This window comes from Heptranchias perlo, chromosome 1 (assembly GCF_035084215.1).
Source record: "Heptranchias perlo isolate sHepPer1 chromosome 1, sHepPer1.hap1, whole genome shotgun sequence".
NCBI classification, from domain to species: domain Eukaryota; kingdom Metazoa; phylum Chordata; class Chondrichthyes; order Hexanchiformes; family Hexanchidae; genus Heptranchias; species Heptranchias perlo.
Window position 1 is genome coordinate 165,041,433 of NC_090325.1, and position 19,023 is coordinate 165,060,455.

A 19,023-nucleotide genomic window follows, 5' to 3' on the forward strand; every position below is an offset into this window, starting at 1 on the left:
CACTTTGAACACAACAAAGAGGCTTGGAGGATGACATAAAATAAAAGTTATATGTTAAAAATGCTGAGTGGGTTGTAACATTCTCTTTCAAAATACTTTTAAAAAAAAAATCCTGTTAGGCTTTGTCTATGGGGAAAAAAACCTCGTCACAGTGTCAACATCTACCTGCAGTACCTTTTCTGCCTGCAGGTGACAATGTAAAGAACCAATTTCAATTTTATATCCATCATGGTGACATTAGGTGGAAAATCAGGTCTTTATACTGTAAACCAGTTTTCTGAAGTTTCAGAAAGTGGCCATCTGGCTACTGTGTCCCAGTAATTTACTTACTTCCAGCAGCTTTTGTTAGGCCAGAACAGCAGACATCCAGCCAACAAGATATTGTAAAGCCAAAATGAAACCTTCCAACAAAGGTAAAGGAGCTTCCGCATCCTCCCCTCTGCTAAAGGAAGCCCAAAGCCTCTCGTAATCTCAGAAGGAAACTCTGATTTCAGCCTCTGGGATGTAACCTTTACGAACAATAGCCTTCTTGAAACACCCCGCTCTTTGTAGCAGATCGGCGCTACTGTTGCGCCAGTGGCACAAGTGGGATTTTGCCACTTCATTGAAAATTCATGAATCACAATCCTGCTGGAGTGCCCGTGCCCCCCCCCCCACAGAGAGTAAATTGGGGGCCTAAAAACGAAGAAAGGTGTTGTCATCCCCCACTCCCACTGAAAGTAAATTTGTGGGTTGAAAGGGAGGGAAAATGCTCCATTGCCCCCTTCCCACCACAAGTAATTTCTAAAGCTTCACGAAAGAGTATTGGTGCAAACCTTCTGCGGCCCCTCCACTCAATTGATTTGCGAGGCCCTTAGTGAGGAGGTACTGGCTGTAAAGCCCCCCAACTCCCCTCATTGACATTATTTTTAAGGCTTTGAAGGAGACGAAATCTCTTCCGTCTTCTCTCCTCTCCACTCCCTCGCCCCATCTCCTCTCCACTCCCTCGCACTCTCTTTTCTACGCTACCTCTCCACTCCTCTCCCACTCTCCATTCCTCTCCTTCTCCCAGCCCGCTCCCTCGCCCTCTCCTCCTCTCCGCTCCCTTGCCCTTTCCCCACTAACGCCTTGTGTCATTTATCCCCTCCTGACTGCCTGGGTCCAATTATCTCCTCTCCCTATAACCCTGCTTACTCAATCGTGAATACGGCACTTGGTCTTTAATCCTTGGGCAACACCATGGGCGATCAACTAGTTTGTTAATAAAACTGAAGAGGCAAATTAAAGATTTTGTAAAAAGCTCCTGGTGTTCCTGCTTTTAATCACTATCAAGTGAACCCTGCTAGAATTTTGTGTGTGTGGATGCTGGGTGAGTACAGGAACTTGGTTGAAGTGGTGCCCAAGATCAGGTAGCCTAGGGTCTTATCTGAAGAATATCCCATTAATTGAGCTACCAGGTGAGGTGTCACTTGTGGAACTGTAGACGGCATGAACCACTGCCTATAGGAGAGAATGAGTAAGGAGGAAAAGTAGAAAGAAGTGAAAAAATTGCACTATTAAAATTTCTGGATTGGGACAATATTACTCTGGAAAGTTATATGGAAAGATTTTTTTCATTGTTCTGTAATCATGCAGTGATTTATTTTAATGCAAATTACATCATGAGACCACATTGTGTCACTCATGCATGACATCCTTATAGCAAGTATAACCTGAGGAACTTGCTGGGCTCTTTCCATCCCCAGAACTTGTACGAGCCCTTTTTAATGGATCATCCCAAAGTTTGAAATGCACAGACATCGCTACGACACTGGTTATATTTTTGCCTTGTTATTGTTCTGGAAGTTAATTGACTAAACCTGTTTGAAATAGTGATTTTATTTTTTCAAAGTTTGGAAAATCCAGCTTTGCAGGCATTATTTGCCAATTGTATAATCCATTGATTTTCCCTTATTTATGCAGATCTTCAGGAAGGCCAGAGCTGTGGCACCTTCGATCCTCTTCTTTGACGAAATAGATGCTTTGGCTGTTGAGAGAGGAAGGTGAGTACTAAGGCCACTAGATTTATTGATAAGAGTACTAGCACATTTAATGTTTATGTGCCATGTTAAACTATTAAAATATTGGCTTTAAGTTCTTCAACTTCTACAAAAAGGGAATAAGAGGAGGCAAAGAGAGAGTATGAGAATATATTAGTGGCTAACATAAAAGGGAACCCAAAAGTCTTTTATAAATATATAAATAGTAAAAGGTTAGTCAAAGGAAGAGTGGGACCACTTGGGGACAAAAAAGGAGATCTTGTGGAGGCAGAGGTACTAAATGAATACTTTGCATCTGTCTTCATTAGAGAAGAGGATGCTGCCAATGTAGCCGTAAAGGAGGTAGTAGTGATATAGGATAGGTTAAAAATAAATAAAGAGAAGGCCCTTAAAAGATTGGCAGTACTCTAAGTAGAAAAGACATCTGGTCTAGATGGGATGCATTCTAGGTTACTGAGGGAAGTAAAGGTAGAAATTGTGGAGGCTCTGGCCACAATCTTCCAATCCTCCTTAGGTATGGGGTGCGGTGCCAGAGGACTGGAGGATTTCAAATGTTACACCCCTGTTCAAAAAAGGGGTGAGGTATAAACACGGCAATTAAAGGCCAGTCAGCCTAACGTCGGTGATGGGGAAACTTTTAGAAACAATAATCCAGGATAAAATTAATTGGCACTTGGAAAAGTATGGGCTAATAAATGAAAGTCAGCACGGATTTGTTAAAGGAAAATTGTGTTTGACTAACTTGATTGAGTTCTTTGATGAAGTACCAGAGAGGGTTGATGAGGGTAGTGCAGTCAATGTTGTGTATATGGACTTTCAAAAGGCATTTTATAAAGTACCACACAATAGACTTGTAAGCAAAATTAAAGCCCTTGGAATTAAAGGGACAGTGGCAGCGTGGATGCAAAATTGGCTAAGGGTCAGAAAGCAGAGAGCAGTGGTGAACGGTTGTTTTCAGAATGGAGGGAAGTATACAGTGGTGTTCCCCATGATGCAGTATTAGGACCATTGCTCATTTTGATATATATTAATGACCTGGACTTGGGTATAGAGGGTATAATTTCAAAGTTTGCAGATGACACGAAACTTGGAAATGTAGTAAACAATTTGGAGGATAGTAACGGACTTCAGGAGGACATAAACAGACTGATGAAATGGGCAAACACATGGCAGATCCAATTTAACGCAGATAAATGTGAAATGATACATTTTAGTAGGAAGAATGAAGAGAGGCAATATAAAGTAAATAGTACAATTTTAAAGGGGTAACCAGAACAGAGAGACCTGGGTTTGTATGTACACAAATCTTTGAAGTGGCGGGACAAGTTGAGAAGGCTGTTAAAAAAGATGGGACCCATAAGAGATAGGAGCAGGAGTAGGCCATTTGGCCCTTCGAGCATGGGATCATGACTAAACCTTTATAAAACACTGGTTAGGCCTTAGCTGGAGTACTGTGTTCAATTCTGGGCACCACACTTTAGGAAGGATGTCAAGGCTTTAGAGAGGGTGCAGAAGAGATATACTAGAATGTTATCAGGGATGAGGGACTTCGGTTATGTGGAGAGACTGGAGAAACTGGGGTTGTTCTCCATAGAACAGAGAAGGTTAAGATGTATTCAAAATCATAAACGGTTTACAGTGGCAGAAAGGTCGTTAACCAGAGGAGACAGATTTAAGGTGATTGGCAAAAGAACCAGAGGCGACATGAGGAAACATCTTTTTATGTAATGATCTCAAAAGGGTGGTGGCAGCAGATTCAATAATAACTTTCAATGGTGAATTGGGTAAATACGCAAAGGAAAATAATTTACAGCGGTATGGGGAAAGAGCAGGGGAATGGGACTAATTGGATAGCTCTTTGAAAGAGCCGGTGCAGGCACAATGAGTCGAATGGCCTCCTTCTGTGCTGTAACATACTCTGCTACTATGATAACATAGAACCACCTTGAAACCTGCTGCAGTCTTATTAGGACTGAAGCTGTTTGATGACCGGGTTGAAGTGTTTTTTGCGAACAGATCGCAAACAGCTATTCTTTAAATCTGGAGTAGCATATGATAATCAGGCTGTTGAATTGGTTAGCATCAACCATATGTTCTAGTGACTCTTAACTGCTCTGTAAAGTGCCTTAGCAAGCCAATCAGTTGTGAAGGCCCACCACAACCTTCTCGGGGCAACGGGGGAGGTCCACATCCAAAAAATTAATTTTATAAAAAAAGAAAAGAAAGTAATTTTTGTTGGTTCTTGTACCTTACAATGCCCTTGAAAAAAAATATTTTGTTATAAAACAAAAACTGTTTGAAAGCAAACAGTCTGGTTTTGCCATGATAGAACGTGCTTATCCGTCCTATCTGGATTGATATCTCCAATAAATGAGTTTGAGTTTAAAATTCTGCACAAATGTTGCATTTTTATTGTTTTACCTTAATGTTTGGCTCTAATCTTTGCTACGTTAGTCACTAGGATTTACGAGCATACGAAAAATGACGGACAGGGAAAGATCTACTGGTCCATACTCTGTCCCACACAAATGTGATGTCTTGTGCACCCCACCCCACCCAGAAGCCATGTAATTTCCTGGGAGAGACCAGATAAAAACCTAGGCCAATTAGGGAAAACAATCTGGAAAATTCCTCTCCGGACCCCCCCACCCCCCCTCCCCGGCAATTGATTTGTTTAATAAAATACCCTTTTTCCTCTTTCATAGTAATTTTTTTACTTTCATAGTAATTTTTTTACTTCAAAACCTAGCATGGTTTATTTTCTGAAATATACAAGTTAGGATTAAACTTCTTTATCTTTAGAATCGATTCCACTCTCATTATCATGACCAGAACCCCTCTCTGTCCCAGAGCCCTAGTGATGGCCATGCCTGCTTGTGTTCTTAAACTCTTTGGCCTGTCTCCTTCCCTGAAGATCTGATGTGATAACATCAACATTTGTGCAGATGTGAAGCTGTTATTCTTGGACAATTTACTGTTGTGCAGCAAATTTGTTCTTATGTTTTTTTTATTAGTCTCAGGAGGGTAGATAGCTGACCATGAAGAACCTGAACAATCTTTTTGTTGACGGGATCTTCCGGCATCTGACAGATAATTTTTAATCAGCTGCACATATTAATAAGATGTACTCTTTACTTGCCAAGATTTCATATTGTGAAGTAGATTTGTGCTTCCCTGATTTTTCCGTTGGTACAGACCTATAGGGTTCCTTCTGAAATGTTTCTTTTTGAAGCTGAATATCCTTAAGTTATCATGTTTATCATTTGCACCATGTCTAAGGTCTAGATGGCCCCCTTATGTTGTGGTGAAAAGGGGTGTAGCTGGACCAGTGCACTGTACAGCTTCAGTATTACCTCCAAAGATTTGAACTCAACTTATTTGATAGCATAGCTCAGCAGGTTCTGCCCCTTCTAAAACTGTTTTGGCTGTCGTTTATTAGATTTTTTTTTTAACAATTTAATAAACTTAATAAGTATCCACTCCCTCGACCATCAGCATACCGTGGTTGCAGTGTGTACTGTCAACAGGATACACTGCAGAAACTCACCAAGGTTTCTTCACCAGTACCTCCCAAAACCCATGACCTCCACCACCTAGAAGGATAAGGGCAGCAGATGCATGGGAAAACCATCACCTCCATGTTCCCCTCCAAGTCCCACACCATCCTGACTTGGACATATATCACTGTTTCTTCATTGTTGCTGGATCAAAATCTTAGAACTCCTTACTTAACAGCATTGTGGGAGAACCTTCACTACACGGACTGTAGAGGTTCAAGAAGAAGGCCCACCATTACCTTCTCAATGGCAACTAGGGGTGGGCAATAAATATGGGCCTTGCCAAAGACACCCACATCCCGAGAATGAATTAAAAAAATGTACTTTTGCATTTTGCTTTGATTTATTGATACCATTAGTTTTCTGATTATTGAGGTCAGGCAAATGGATCAGTACCTGCCAGTGTGACTCTGTTACCTGGTTTGAATGGTGGAACTACATTTGCCTCTTGTGCACCCCTCTTTCCTTTTGCCCCAACATTAGTGGTCATTTCTTTAGCCACCATGCTCTGAAATTCTCTGCCTAAACTCTTCTGCCTTTCCACCTTCCTCTCCTCCTTTAAGACTTCCCTTAAACCCCTCTCTAGGACCAAGTTTTTAGTCACCCCTCCTAATAACTTCTTTGGCACAACATCCAATTTTGTCTGATTACGCCTTTGTGATCACATGGGAAATTTTTCTACATTAAAGGTGCTATATAAATGCAAGTTATTGTTGTCAGAATGTCTCCAGTTTTTATTGCCCCCCTCAAAATGGCCATCACTGCTTCACAAATCTTTAAATACCCTGAAAATATAAATGGACAGAAAAAACTACAACTGCTGGAAATCTGAAATAAAAATAGAAAGTACTGGAAATATAGAGCAGATCAGCCAGAAAGGTTAATGTTTCAGGTGTGAGACCCTTCCTCAGAACTGGGGTTCTAGTTCATTCGGCCCAAGGGATTTATTGTTTTTTAGCACCTTAATTTTATATAGGACCTCTGCTTCACAAGCTTCAAACTCCCAGAGCACATACGACCTTTGTTTGATGTTGGATGATGTGTTGTTATTGACCTCTTTGGTTTAAAACCCTCCAAGAAGTAGATATTTTATCATAGAGCACAGAGGGAGGCCATTTGGCCCATCGTACCTGTGTTGGCACTTTGAAAGAGCTATCCAATTAGTCTCACTCCCCTGCTGTTTCCCCATAGCCTTGCAAAATTTTCCTTTTCAAGTATATATGCAGTTCCCTTTTGAAAGTTTCTATTGAATCTGCATCCACCATCTTTTCAGGCAGTGCTTTCCATTTTCTATGTTGATTATCTCCTGTTCATCTTCTGGATCAACTTCATTTGGGTCCTTAGGATTTTAACTTCCTCCCTCCCTGTTGCTGCAACTACCCCGTAGCTCTCCTTTGCACGGCATATAGGACCTGGACACCTCTTATGTTGCAGCAGGCAGAACCGTATGTAGATTTCAAGGTGAAGCTTGCGTAGGGAACAATGGCTTGAGCATGAACTGATTTGGCAATATAACCCAGCCCAAACTGTTTGGATTCAATGAACGATGGGTCAACTAACATCCCTTTGTCTCTTTCAACTTCTGCCTTGGCAAGTCCCATCCCATCCATATGGTATATGTGCCTCCTGTTTTTACATCCAATTTGCCACCAATCAACCCTGATACAAATTCACAGGTATCTCTCCCCATCGGTATACCGCATCGGTATGCACCCCTGATGTTTTTCTTCCACCAGATTCCTGAGCTGCTGGAGCCAGGTTTTCATGTTGCCCATCTCCAACTTAGCTAACCTGCTTTAATTATTCACACATTCTCTAAGTCTCATGTATTTGTCTTTTATTTTTCTAATTTTTCTCATCATGCCTCTTTCTATCTTACACTATTATCACTTCTATGAATCAACCATTTCCTGTTCTCCCCCTAATCACTTTACAGCTCATTTTTCTTGTGTACGTGGTCTCTTTCCCCCACCCCATTCTTTTGCTCTGTTCCTTCTTATAAGCTGTTCATCTGTAGTATCTTCCAGTTGCAGTGAAGGGCTATGCCTGAAACATCAGCAATTTTCCTTTCTTTACAGCCGTTGCCTGACTTGCTGAGTGTTTCCAGCATTTTCTGGTTTTGTTGGAAGTTCTGAAGTTCTCTTAATAAGAACTTAGATGCCATGTCTGAATCCAGTTTCTCCCATAACTTGTTTTCATCTCTGAATTTAGCCAGTTACTAATTTGCATCCATGTCCATATCCCAGAAGTGTGATTCTCTGACTAAAACTATCTGGGAATGTTGATAACATACAAGCCACAGTAGTTTTGTGATTTGAAAAAATGCACAACATTCCACATCTGTGGTCCTGATAACTAACTTGCACTTTCTCTTTGAAAAACCTCCTGAAAGTCATTTATCTGTAATTTTTGGTAATTGTTTTTCCTGCTCAAAATGAGAAAGTCACTGCTGGGAAATGGAACAGTTGAACATTTTCTACTTGGTACCCACTGTCGGCATGGAGTGTACACAGGTCAGGAATAGCACTGTTGAAGTCCTCAACAACAGGCTGGGTGAGATTGGGAATCCAAAGGGTTGGAGGGAGGCAGAAATTAGTTTGAATAGCCCCACTTTTCAGTAGAAAAGCCTATGAAAAAGTATCACTTCTTACTCCCATCAGTTTGAATTTTACATAGAACGTACAGCACAGAAACAGGCCACTCAGCCCAACAGATCCATGCCGGTGTTTTTGATCCACATAAGCCTCCTCCCACCTTTCTTCATCTAACCCCATCAACGTATCCTTTCTCCCTCATGTGTTTATCTAGTTTCCCCTTAAATGCATCTATGCTAGTTGCCTCAACTACTCCTTGTGATAGTGAGTTCCACATTTTAACCACTCTCTGGGTAAAGAAATTTCTCCTGAATTCCCTATTGGATTTATTAGTGACCATCTTATATTTATGGTTCCTAGTTCTGGTCTCCCCCGCAAATAGAAACATCTTCTCTATGTCTGCCTTAAAGACCTCTATTGGGTCACCCCTCAGTCTTCTCTTTTCTAGAGAAAAGAGCCCCAGCCTGTTCAATCTTTCCTGATAGGTATAACCTCTGAGTTGTGATAGCACTGTAGTAAATCTTTTTTGCATCTTCTCCAGTGTCTCTATCCTTTTTATAATATGGAGACCAGAACTGTTCACAGTACTCCAAGTGTGGTCTAACCAAGGTTCTATACAAGTTTAACATAACTTCTCTGCTTTTCAATTCTATCTCTCTAGAAATGAACCCCAGTGCTTTGTTTGTGTTTTTTATGGCCTTATTAATCTGCGTTGCTAGTTTTAGTGATTTGTGTATCTGTACTCCCAGATCCCTCTGCTCCTCTATCCCATTTAGACTCTTATTTTCCTAGGAATATGTGGCCTCCTTATTGTTCCTACCAAAATGTACCATCTCACATTTATCTCTATTGAAATTCATTTCCCAATTACATGCCTATTCTGCAAGTTTATTAATGTCTTCCTGTATTTTGTTGCAGTTCTCCTCAGTATTAACTATACCCCCCCCCCAATTTGGTATCGTCCGCAAATATTGAAATTGTATTTCCAATTCCAGAGTCCAAATCGTTTACGTAAATTGTGAACAACAGTGGTCCCAGCACTGATCCTTGTGGAACACCACTTCCCACCTTTTGCCAGTCTGAGAAACTACCTTTAACCCCTACTCTCTGTTTTCTGTTTTGTAGTCAGCTTGCTATCCATTCTGCTACTTGTCCCCTGACTCCACATATTCTGACCTTAGTCACGAGTCTACTATGTGGTAACTTATCGAAGGCCTTTTGAAAATCCAAATATATTACATCTACTACACTGCCCTTGTCTACCCTTTCTGTTATTTCTTCAAAGAATTCAATAAGGTTGGTCATGCATGACCTTCCCTTTTGAAATCCGTGCTGACTATTCTTCATTTTTGGTTTCTCATTGTTTTTCTATTACATCTTTGAGTAAAGATTCCATTATCTTTCCTACCACCGACGCTAACTGGTCTATAGTTCCCTGGACTTGTTCCATCTCCCTTTTTAAATATGGGAATCACATCAGCTGTTTGCCGGTCCTCTGGAACTATTCCTTTTTCTAATGATTTTTTTATATATATGTATGTATGAATTTTCTACTTCCCACATCAGCCATTGTGGTCTCACTGAGTTGAGGCATTTCTTTACATGCCAGGTTTATTTTTTCCTGTTTTGGGAGAGTGACCCTTTATGCACTACTCTCCCACTCTTTACACGTCACGTTGGGAGCTGGTCTCTGTAGATAAGCTGGGCTCTGCTGTGTAATACAAAGACGCAGACTGTGCCACATAGGATTGGTTTCTCGTATTTAATTAACGCTAGAGGTGTCTTTAACCCGATGGCAGACTTGTAGACCCACATTTAGGTTCAATTGTTTGCATATGGAATGCAAGTGACAGAAGGAGCACCAAGTCTTTGCAGTTGGTTGCACTCCTGTAGCCTTGAGATATGCTGCAGACCAAGAACACCACAGGCACAATGTTAATTGAGGTCAGTAGAAAATAAAAAGTGCATCATGTGCACTGGAATTTTTAATTTGAGTGCAATTTGCATCTTTGCCAAAAATGTAACTTTAGAGCCCTCCATTAACTAGGGTAACTGGGGGTCGAGTTTCCGTTTGCTTCCGCTAATTATCGGCGGAATCGGACGAACCAGTGCAAAAGACTGGGGAATTTAAAACATAAGTTAGTTACGCCCATGTTTTCCGCAATCATTTACGCTGGTTCAAAAATCACTTTGCCCGAAGCAGGCCCTGCCCACAAACTGGCCACACCCCCAGGTCGAAATAGTGAGGATGGCGAGTTTCCGCTGATTGCGCCTGTTTGCGCCCATTCAGGAGGGGTCGTCAAATTACACTTGTTTTTTTCAGCATACAGGCACCAATACTGCTTAGGAATGATTAAAATTACGTACTGGTCAAAGCAGAGATAGATAAATCAATTTGCACACTGCTCAGATTGAAATCACTTACTACCCTTAAAATTAGTCAATAATGAATTAAAATTAATTTAAATCAATCAGATCATTGCTCTTAAAACTATAAAAGCAGGGCACATGGCAGTAAGAAGTTTGCAGAGAGAGGGAGAAAAGTGTCCTTACCTTTTGATCTTTAGCCTCACTCTGAAGGAAAACATTTTTTTACTGGACCCCCTCCCTAGATACTTGAGGCCCGATTGGCTCCGTTTCTAGTAACTTCTCGATTTTGCTGCTCTGTTGCGCTGATTCATGGGAAATTTTACATTTGGGTTTATGCAGATGAGTTTGGGCGGAAACTTGAAGCGTAATTTCAAATCGGAAAAACAGCGCAATTTCAAGCACATTTTGGGCACAATTTCCCGATTGCGCCCAAAGCGGAAACTTCGACCCCTTTCAGTTTGTTCCAAGCTGTGGGGAACAGGTTCAGATGATGTCACAATCTAACAGTGAAGTATATTTTTTTATTCATTCATGGGATGTGGGCGTCGCTGGCAAGGCCAGCATTTATTGCCCGTCCCTAATTGCCCCTGAGAAGGTGGTGGTGAACTATCTATGATTCTAACTCTACCAACTTCTATGATTCTATCTTCTTGAACCGCTGCAGTCCGTGTGGTGAAGGTTCTCCCACAGTGCTGTTAGGTAGGGAGTTCCAGGATTTTGTCCCAGCGACGATGAAGGAACGGCAATATATTTCCAATTCAGGACGGTGTGTGACTTGGAGAGGTGGTGTTGTTCCCTTGTGCCTGCTGCCCGTGGCTTTTTAGGTGGTAGAGGTCGCGGGTTTGGAAGGTGCTGTGGAAGAAGCCTTGGCGAGTTGCTGCAGTGCATCCTTTGGATGGTACACACTGCAGCCACGGAGCGCCGGTGGTGAAGGGAGTAAATGTTTAAGGTGGTGGATGTGGTGCCAATCAAGCGGGCTGCTTTGTCCAGGATGGTGTCGAGCTTCTTGAGTGTTGTTGGAGCTGCACTTATCCAGGCAAGTGGAGAGTATTCCATCACACTCCTGACTTGTGCCTTGTAGATGGTGGAAAGGCTTTGGGGAGTCAGGAGGTGAGTCACTCGCTGCAGAATACCCAGCCTCTGACCTGCTCTTGTAGCCATAATATTTATGTGGCTGGTCCAGTTAAGTTTCTGGTCAATGGTGTCTCCCAGGATGTTGATGGTGGGGGATTCAGCGATGATAATGCCGTTGAATGTCATGGGGAGGTGGTTAGACTCTCTCTTGTTGGAGATGGTTATTGCTTGGCACTTGTCTGGCACAAACGTTACTTGCCACTTTTCAGCCCAAGCCTGGATGTTGTCCAGGTCTTGCTGCTCACGGGCACGGACTGCTTCATTATCTGAGGGGTTGGGAATTGAAGTGAACACTGTGCAATCATCAGTGAACATCCCCATTTCTGACCTTATGATGGAAGAGAAGTTCATTGATGAAACAGCTGAAGATGGTTGGGCCTAGGACACTGCCCTGAGGAACTCCTGCAGCAATGTCCTGGAACTGAGATGCTTGGCTCCACCAACAATTACCATCTTCCTTTGTGCCAGGTATGACTCCAGCCAATGGAAATGTTTTCCCCCTGATTCCCATTGATTTCAATTTTACTAGGGCTCTTTGGTGCCACACTTGGTCAAATGCTGCCTTGATGTCAAGGGCAGTCACTCTCACCTCGCCTCTGGAATTCAGCTGTTTTGTCCATGTTTGGACCAAGGCTGTAATGAGGTCTGGAGCCGAGTGGTCCTGGTGGAACCCAAACTGAGCATCGATGAGCAGGTTATTGGTGACGAAGTACCGCTTGATAGCACTGTCGACGACACCTTCCATCACTTTGCTGATGATTGAGAGTAGATTGATGGGCAGTAATTGGCCAGATTGCATTTGTCCTGCTTTTTGTGGACAGGGCATACCTGGGCAATTTTCCACATTGTCGGGTAGATGCCAGTGTTGTAGCTGTACTGGAACAGTTTGGTTAGAGGCGTGGCTAGTTCTAGAGCACAAGTCTTCAGCACTACAGCTGGGACGTTGTCGGGGCCCATAGCCTTTGCTGTATCCAGTGCACTCAGCCATTTCTTGATATCACGTGGAGTGAATCGAATTGGCTGAAGACTGGCTTCTGTGATGGTGGGGATATCGGGAGGAGGCCAAGATGGATCATCCACTTGGCACTTCTTGCTGAAGGTGGTTGAAAACGCTTTAGCGTTGCCTTTTACACTCACGTGCTGGACTCTGCCATCATTGATGAGGATGTTTAAAGAGCCTCCTCCTCCCGTTAGTTGTTTTACTGTCCACCACCATTCACGACTGGATGTGGCAGGACTGCAGAGCTTTGATCTGATCTGTTGGTTGTGGAATTGCTTTGCTCTGTCTATAGCATGTTGCTTCCGCTGTTTAGCATGCATGTAGTCCTGTGTGTAGCTTCACCAGGTTGGCACCTCATTTTTCGGTACACCTGGTGCTGCTCCTGGCATGCTCTTCTACACTCCTCATTGAACGAGGGTTGATCCCCTGGCTTGTTGGTAATGGTAGAGTGAGGAATATGCCGGGCCATGAGGTTACAGCTTGTGCTGGAGTACAATTCCGCTGCTGCTGATGGCCCACAGCGCCTCATGGATGCCCAGTTTTGAGCTGCTAGATCTGTTCTGAACTATCCCATTTAGCACGATGATAGTGCCACACAACACGATGGATGGTGTCCTCAGTGTGAAGACAGAACTTCGTCTCCACAAAGACTGTGTGGTGGTCACTCCTATCAATACTGTCATTGACAGATGCGTCTGTGACAGGTAGATTGGTGAGGACGAGGTGAAGTAGGTTTTTCCCTCGTGTTGGTTCGCTCACCACCTGCCGCAGTCTGGCAGCTGTGTCCCTCAGGACTCGTTCAGTAGTGTTGCTACCGAGCCACTCTTGGTGATGGAGATTGAAGTCCCCCACCCTGAGTACATTCTGTACCCTTGCTACCCTCAGTGCTTCCTCCAAGTGGTGCTCAACATGGAGGATACTGATTCATCAGCTGAGAGAGGGCGGTAGGTGGTAATCAGCAGGAGGTTTCCTCGCCCATGTTTGGCCTGATGCCATGAGATTTCGTTGTGTCCGGCGTCAATATTAAGGACTCCAGGTCCACTCCCTCATGACTGTATGTCACTGTGGGACAGAACATACCGAGGGATGTCCGGTTTTATTCTTATTGTGACTTTCTGTAGTCAGTTGAGTGGCTTGTTAGGCCATTTCAGAGTGCGATTAAGAATCAGCCACATTGCTGTGGGTCACATATAGTCCAGACCAGGTAAGGACGGCATTAATGAACCGGATGGGTTTTTACGACAATCTGGTAGTTTCATGGCCACCATTACTGATACTAGTTTTGTTTTATTCCAGATTTAATTTAATTAATTGAATTTAAATTCCCCTGTTGCCGTGGCAGGATATGAACTCATGACTCCGGATTATTCGTCCAGGCCTCTGGATTACTAATCCAGCAACATAACCACTATGCTACCGTACCCGTACATCTTAGCAAACAAATCATCTGAACCCTGAAATCCTTTGCAGCTCATGTGATTGTTATTGTAGTTAACATTTATCGGCAAAGTTCTTAGATGCGGCTTAAAGAACTGGTATCAGTAAAAGTGACCATGGATTTTTGTAAAAACCGAATTGTTTCACTAATGCTCTTTAGAGAAGGAAACCTGCCATCCTTACCTGGTCTGACCAATATGTGAGTTCAATCATACACCAACGTGGTTGACTCTTAACAGCCCTCTGAAGTGGCCCAGGAAGCCTCTCAGTTTTAGCAAACCGCTAACATGGACTGCAGCGGTTCAAGAAGCAGGCCCGCCACCACTTTCTCAGGGCAAATAAGGATGGGTAATAAATGCCAGCCTTGCCAGCAACACCCATATCCTGAGAATGAATAATAAAAAAACAATCCATTTTCAGGCGAACGTTTTATTTTTGTGGGTGGTTGACTACTGAATCGAACTGCACCATATGAACTCAACTGCAATTGTGCCACTTGATTTAAACTGCAGTGATGTCGAGTTTCAACCCATTGCATGTTACAAGGGAGCATGATGCCCGATATCTATATCTAGATTTCACTTCTATAAAGAAACTTACACTTGTATTGGTGCATTACTAACTTTTTCAACAGTGTGGAAGACTGCAGTTCCTGAGCACCATATATATGGGATCTTTTATGGGTCAGCATTAATCCAGTATGGAGAAGACATCTTAAACTGTCAAATGAAACTTCACATAACTTCAGATTCATAATTTTTCTTTGGTTATTTGTCATTCTGTTTTCTTATTGCTGAACTTGATTGATTCCTGTTTCTGAATTTCTTACTCCAGTAAGTATGCATTTCAAGCCAGTAGCACATTGAAGTTGCGATGATTAACCATATGTGCTTTCCCCCATAGTTTGTGACAATTGCTGCATTATTGTATGTTCCAATATCTCTAATGTCCTGTACTTTTCTGGTATTATTAATAAAGATGAAATTGAATGTGACTACTCCCAGCTCAGTTTTAGTAATTTGATAGGTTAGAGCTTGTCAAGAGACCCATTTTAATTAAATAGATCGTATCTATTATAGCAGATTTCTTTTTCCTTTGCAACGCTTAGAAAACAAATAAACCTCCTTTATTGAAAAGGACACTTTTTTTCAGAGGAAGTACTTTTCTCAAATCAAAATTTGAAGACAAAACAGTAAATCTATGTCACGAACATCAGCTTTGCTAAAAACTTGAATTAAAATCCAGCATTGGATTTCTTTTACAAATGAGAAAACAGTCTTTTGAAGCATTTGGGGATGAAGAAATAAAGTGGCTCAGTGGTAGTACTCTTGCCTCTGAGTCAGAAAGCTGTGGGTTTAAGCCCCAGTCCAGAACTTAAGCTCATAATCTAAGGTGACACTCTCAGGTGGAAGTAAAAGATCCCATGGCACTGTTCAAAGATGAGTGCTCCTGATGTCCTGGCCAATATTTATCCCTCATTGAACAAATTAAAACAGATTAAATTGTCATTTATCTTGCTGTTTGTGGGACCTTACTGTGTGCAAATTGGCTGCTGTGCTTCCTGATGTTAGAACAGTGACTATACTTCAAAATTAGTTCATTGGCTGTAAAGCACTTTGGGACATCCTGAGGGCATGAAAGGTGCTTATAAATGCAAGTTCTTTCTTCTTTCTAACTGGCTGGGGTGGGGAGGGGTTTTCTTTCTTGGGCAACTCATGCGTTTTTCTTGTGATCATGGGACTGTGTCTAAAGTAGATTGAACTGGCTGAGGACTATGGCATTGAGGGTTTTAGTGAAGGAAAGCAGAAAATAGAGGAACAAATTACAAAAATAAAGATTAAAAATATAACCCATAAAAATCAAAATGCAAGTGTCAATTTTTGATTTCTTTCTAAGCTTATATAGTGTGCAAAAGAAGCTTGAAATTAATAATGATTACTACTAGCATCTAATTTCATCATTTATTTTCAAAAACTGCACTAGGATTCACCAGGGAGGATTTTTTTTGGCGGCAGAAGAGAATGCAGTCCTTACAGATGATACAGATGAAACATCTGTCTTCATAACAGTGACAGAAATAGGGCGACACATACAAGCATTCCTTTGTGAAATTGCTACCAGATGGATAGTGAAATAAGAGGCCCAGTTCCCATAAAATTAATCTGAAACTAAATGGGGTGGGAATTCAGACAAGACAGTCATTGGAAACCATTTGTTTTTTAAGCTGATTTTGCACAGTAGGAATGTGTGACCGCATCGAATTTAGTTAAAAAATGCACCATCTCTGCAGACTGTTGCTTCCAGGTAATGACCTTTGCAAACACCTTTTTTTTGTGATGTATGGAAGCACCTGCTTCTGTGTACATTGCAAAATTCTGTGACCCATTGAGGCATGCACACTTGTATTCATGTCAGATTAGAGCTAACTGATTTGTAGCTCAGACTGTTACCTGCATTCAAATAAAATCTACTTTTAAGTAAGTGGACAGTTAGGCACATGTATATGTTAATTGTAGTTATTCCCAGTAATATCAGAAAATAGAATCAGAAGCAGCCAACTGATGGCAGACTGGACAGAAGTGTTTCTCCTGAAATGTTTAACATGTAGGGTGATAAAAACTGATGGGGGTACTACTCAAAATTTAACAAGTTGAAGCTTAGTATTTTACCTTTTTTTTAAACTTGTTTTTATTAGCTGTTTTTGCTATTTTTGTGTGTTTGTAATGGTGTAAGAGAGTTTGTGAATAATTTCAAAGCTTTTCTTGTTTTTGATGTTGAAGTTTTGATTTCTTTAGGATGTTTAATTCGTTGTGTCCTGAAGAAATCATGCTCAGATGACACTGAAAACAATTTCAAATGCTACTGGGCTTAGATTTGTGGTACACCTTTATTTCTAATTGGTAAAATTTGTCATTTGCTTGACCGTGGGTCAGTGAAGTTCACATGAAACAAATGTATTTCAACAAAGATCTGACAAAAATGTGTTTCCTTATATTTTTTTTTAAAAAGTTACATAGCAAGCAGCAGTGTGCATTCAATGTTTTCCTTTAAAATTCCCTCCTCTTAATGTTTTAACATTCTACACACTTCTTTCCATCTTTTCATTCATTAGCCCAGACCAAAATTGCCAAAACTTGCCTAACTGAGACAGGTGAACTAAGATAACTAGCAGTCATGGGATTCAGAGCACAGGATGTTCCAGATCAAATTTAAGCGCACAGCTGCTTGAGTTGCTCTCTTTCTCTACCCATCCCCCCTCCCAACCCTACTCCCGCCACCCTGGATCCATTTCAAGTATGAACTAAATTTAACCACGCATAGTTTTAACTTCTAATTTATTCCAAGAAACATTTGTTTTAATTTTTTGAATGCATTAAGTTATGAATTTTTAACAAACACTTTCTAAAATCCATCACCATTTAAAATAGCAAAGGTTTTTCCATTATATGAGAAAATCTGTGGAGTTGCCCTTTGAATGAATAGTATTCAGTATGTACCCCTTTACATATGTCTATACATGCTTACATACAGTCATGCAATTTATTTTTCCTTCTTTCTGTCTCTCTCTCATTCTCTCTCTGTCTCTTGCTTTCACTTTCTTTCTACCTTTCTCTGTCTCTCTCTGGCACAGATACACATGCTTACCAACTGATTTACTCCATACAAAATAAATGAATCAGTTTCTTTTGAGTTCCTGGACAGTGTTAATAAATTTCAGGTCTGTATTAGATACTCTCTTGGGACCAGTGTCACTCATCATTCCTGTAAGAAGATATTGCTACACTATGATCTGGAACTTTACTACCCAATACCTAGTTACATTGTGATGTGACCTGGGGGCCATAACAATAAGGCCCCTCCTTGTGTGTACTGGAATCTGTGATCTTGCGCGTGCTGCTATGTACAATTCTTCTATTTTTTGAAAGGCGGATTGATAGAAGGCTTATTGTAAGCCAGCAAATTATCTTGCATTATATGAATGAACAGAATTCAGTTTTTAATTAAATTAAATCTATTTCATATTGTTCCTCATAATATGGAAAATAACAAGGTACACCACTCTACCCTTGTTGATTGACTAAACTCACTTCATAGATTAGCAATCCCCGAAAGTAGCTGGCACTAATTTTTCTTATTACGTTTGTGCCTCGACCGAGTCTCTTAATGCCTTCCTGCATCACTGACTGTTTAAAACTCAAACCTGCTTGAAACTGCCTTATTTCCACACCAAGTTGGGAAGCTAAAAGCTTAACATTTGACCCCTCCTTCAGCTCTGTAATGAGGATTGGCTTACTGAACTGCCAATCAAGCCTACCACCTTGGATCAGAAACCTCCCTCCTCCAGTGTGAGAGCTATGATAATTATATTGTCTGTTTAGCTAGGCCTCTTCTGTTTAATGATTGAAACCAATCCAACAACATAGGAAGAGGAGTAGGCCACTCAGCCCCTCGAGTCTGTTTTGCCATTTAATTAAATCATGGCTGATCTGTATCCTAACTCCATCCACCCGTCTTAGCTCCATATCCCTTAATACTCTTGGCTAGCAAAAATCTATTGATCTCAGATTTAAAATGATTAATTGAGCTAGCATCTACTGCTTTTGGTGGGAGAGAGTTCCACACTTCTACCACCCTTTGCTGAATGGCCTGGCTCTGATTTTATGGTTATGTCCCCTTGTCCTAGACTACCCCACCAGCGGATAAAGTTTCTCTCTATCTACCCTATCAATTCCTTTCAAAATCCATAAACTTCAATCAAATCACCCCTTAACCTTTTATATTCCAGGGAATATAAGCCTAGTTTATGTAATCTCTCCTCATAATTTAACCCTTGGAGCCCTGGTAACATTCTGGTGAAGCTGCACTGCACTCCTTCCAAGGCCAATATATCCTTTCTAAGGTGTGGTGCCCAC

At 41.5% G+C, this 19,023-nt stretch overlaps 1 protein-coding gene across 11 annotated transcripts in view; it reads left to right on the plus strand.

The window, feature by feature from the left end:
• The window catches only part of afg2a (AFG2 AAA ATPase homolog A), a 553,942-nt gene that overhangs the window by 129,912 nt on the left and 405,007 nt on the right, over positions 1–19,023 (plus strand). For 10 of the 11 annotated variants that reach the window (XM_067993427.1, XM_067993439.1, XM_067993450.1 and 7 more), the window contains exon 13: positions 1,942–2,021. In XM_067993427.1, coding sequence (XP_067849528.1) covers positions 1,942–2,021 — 80 coding nt within the window. Of the gene's footprint in view, positions 1–1,941; positions 2,022–14,744; positions 15,064–19,023 lie in introns of those variants that run through there. The other variant, XM_067993454.1, reaches the window with a different exon arrangement.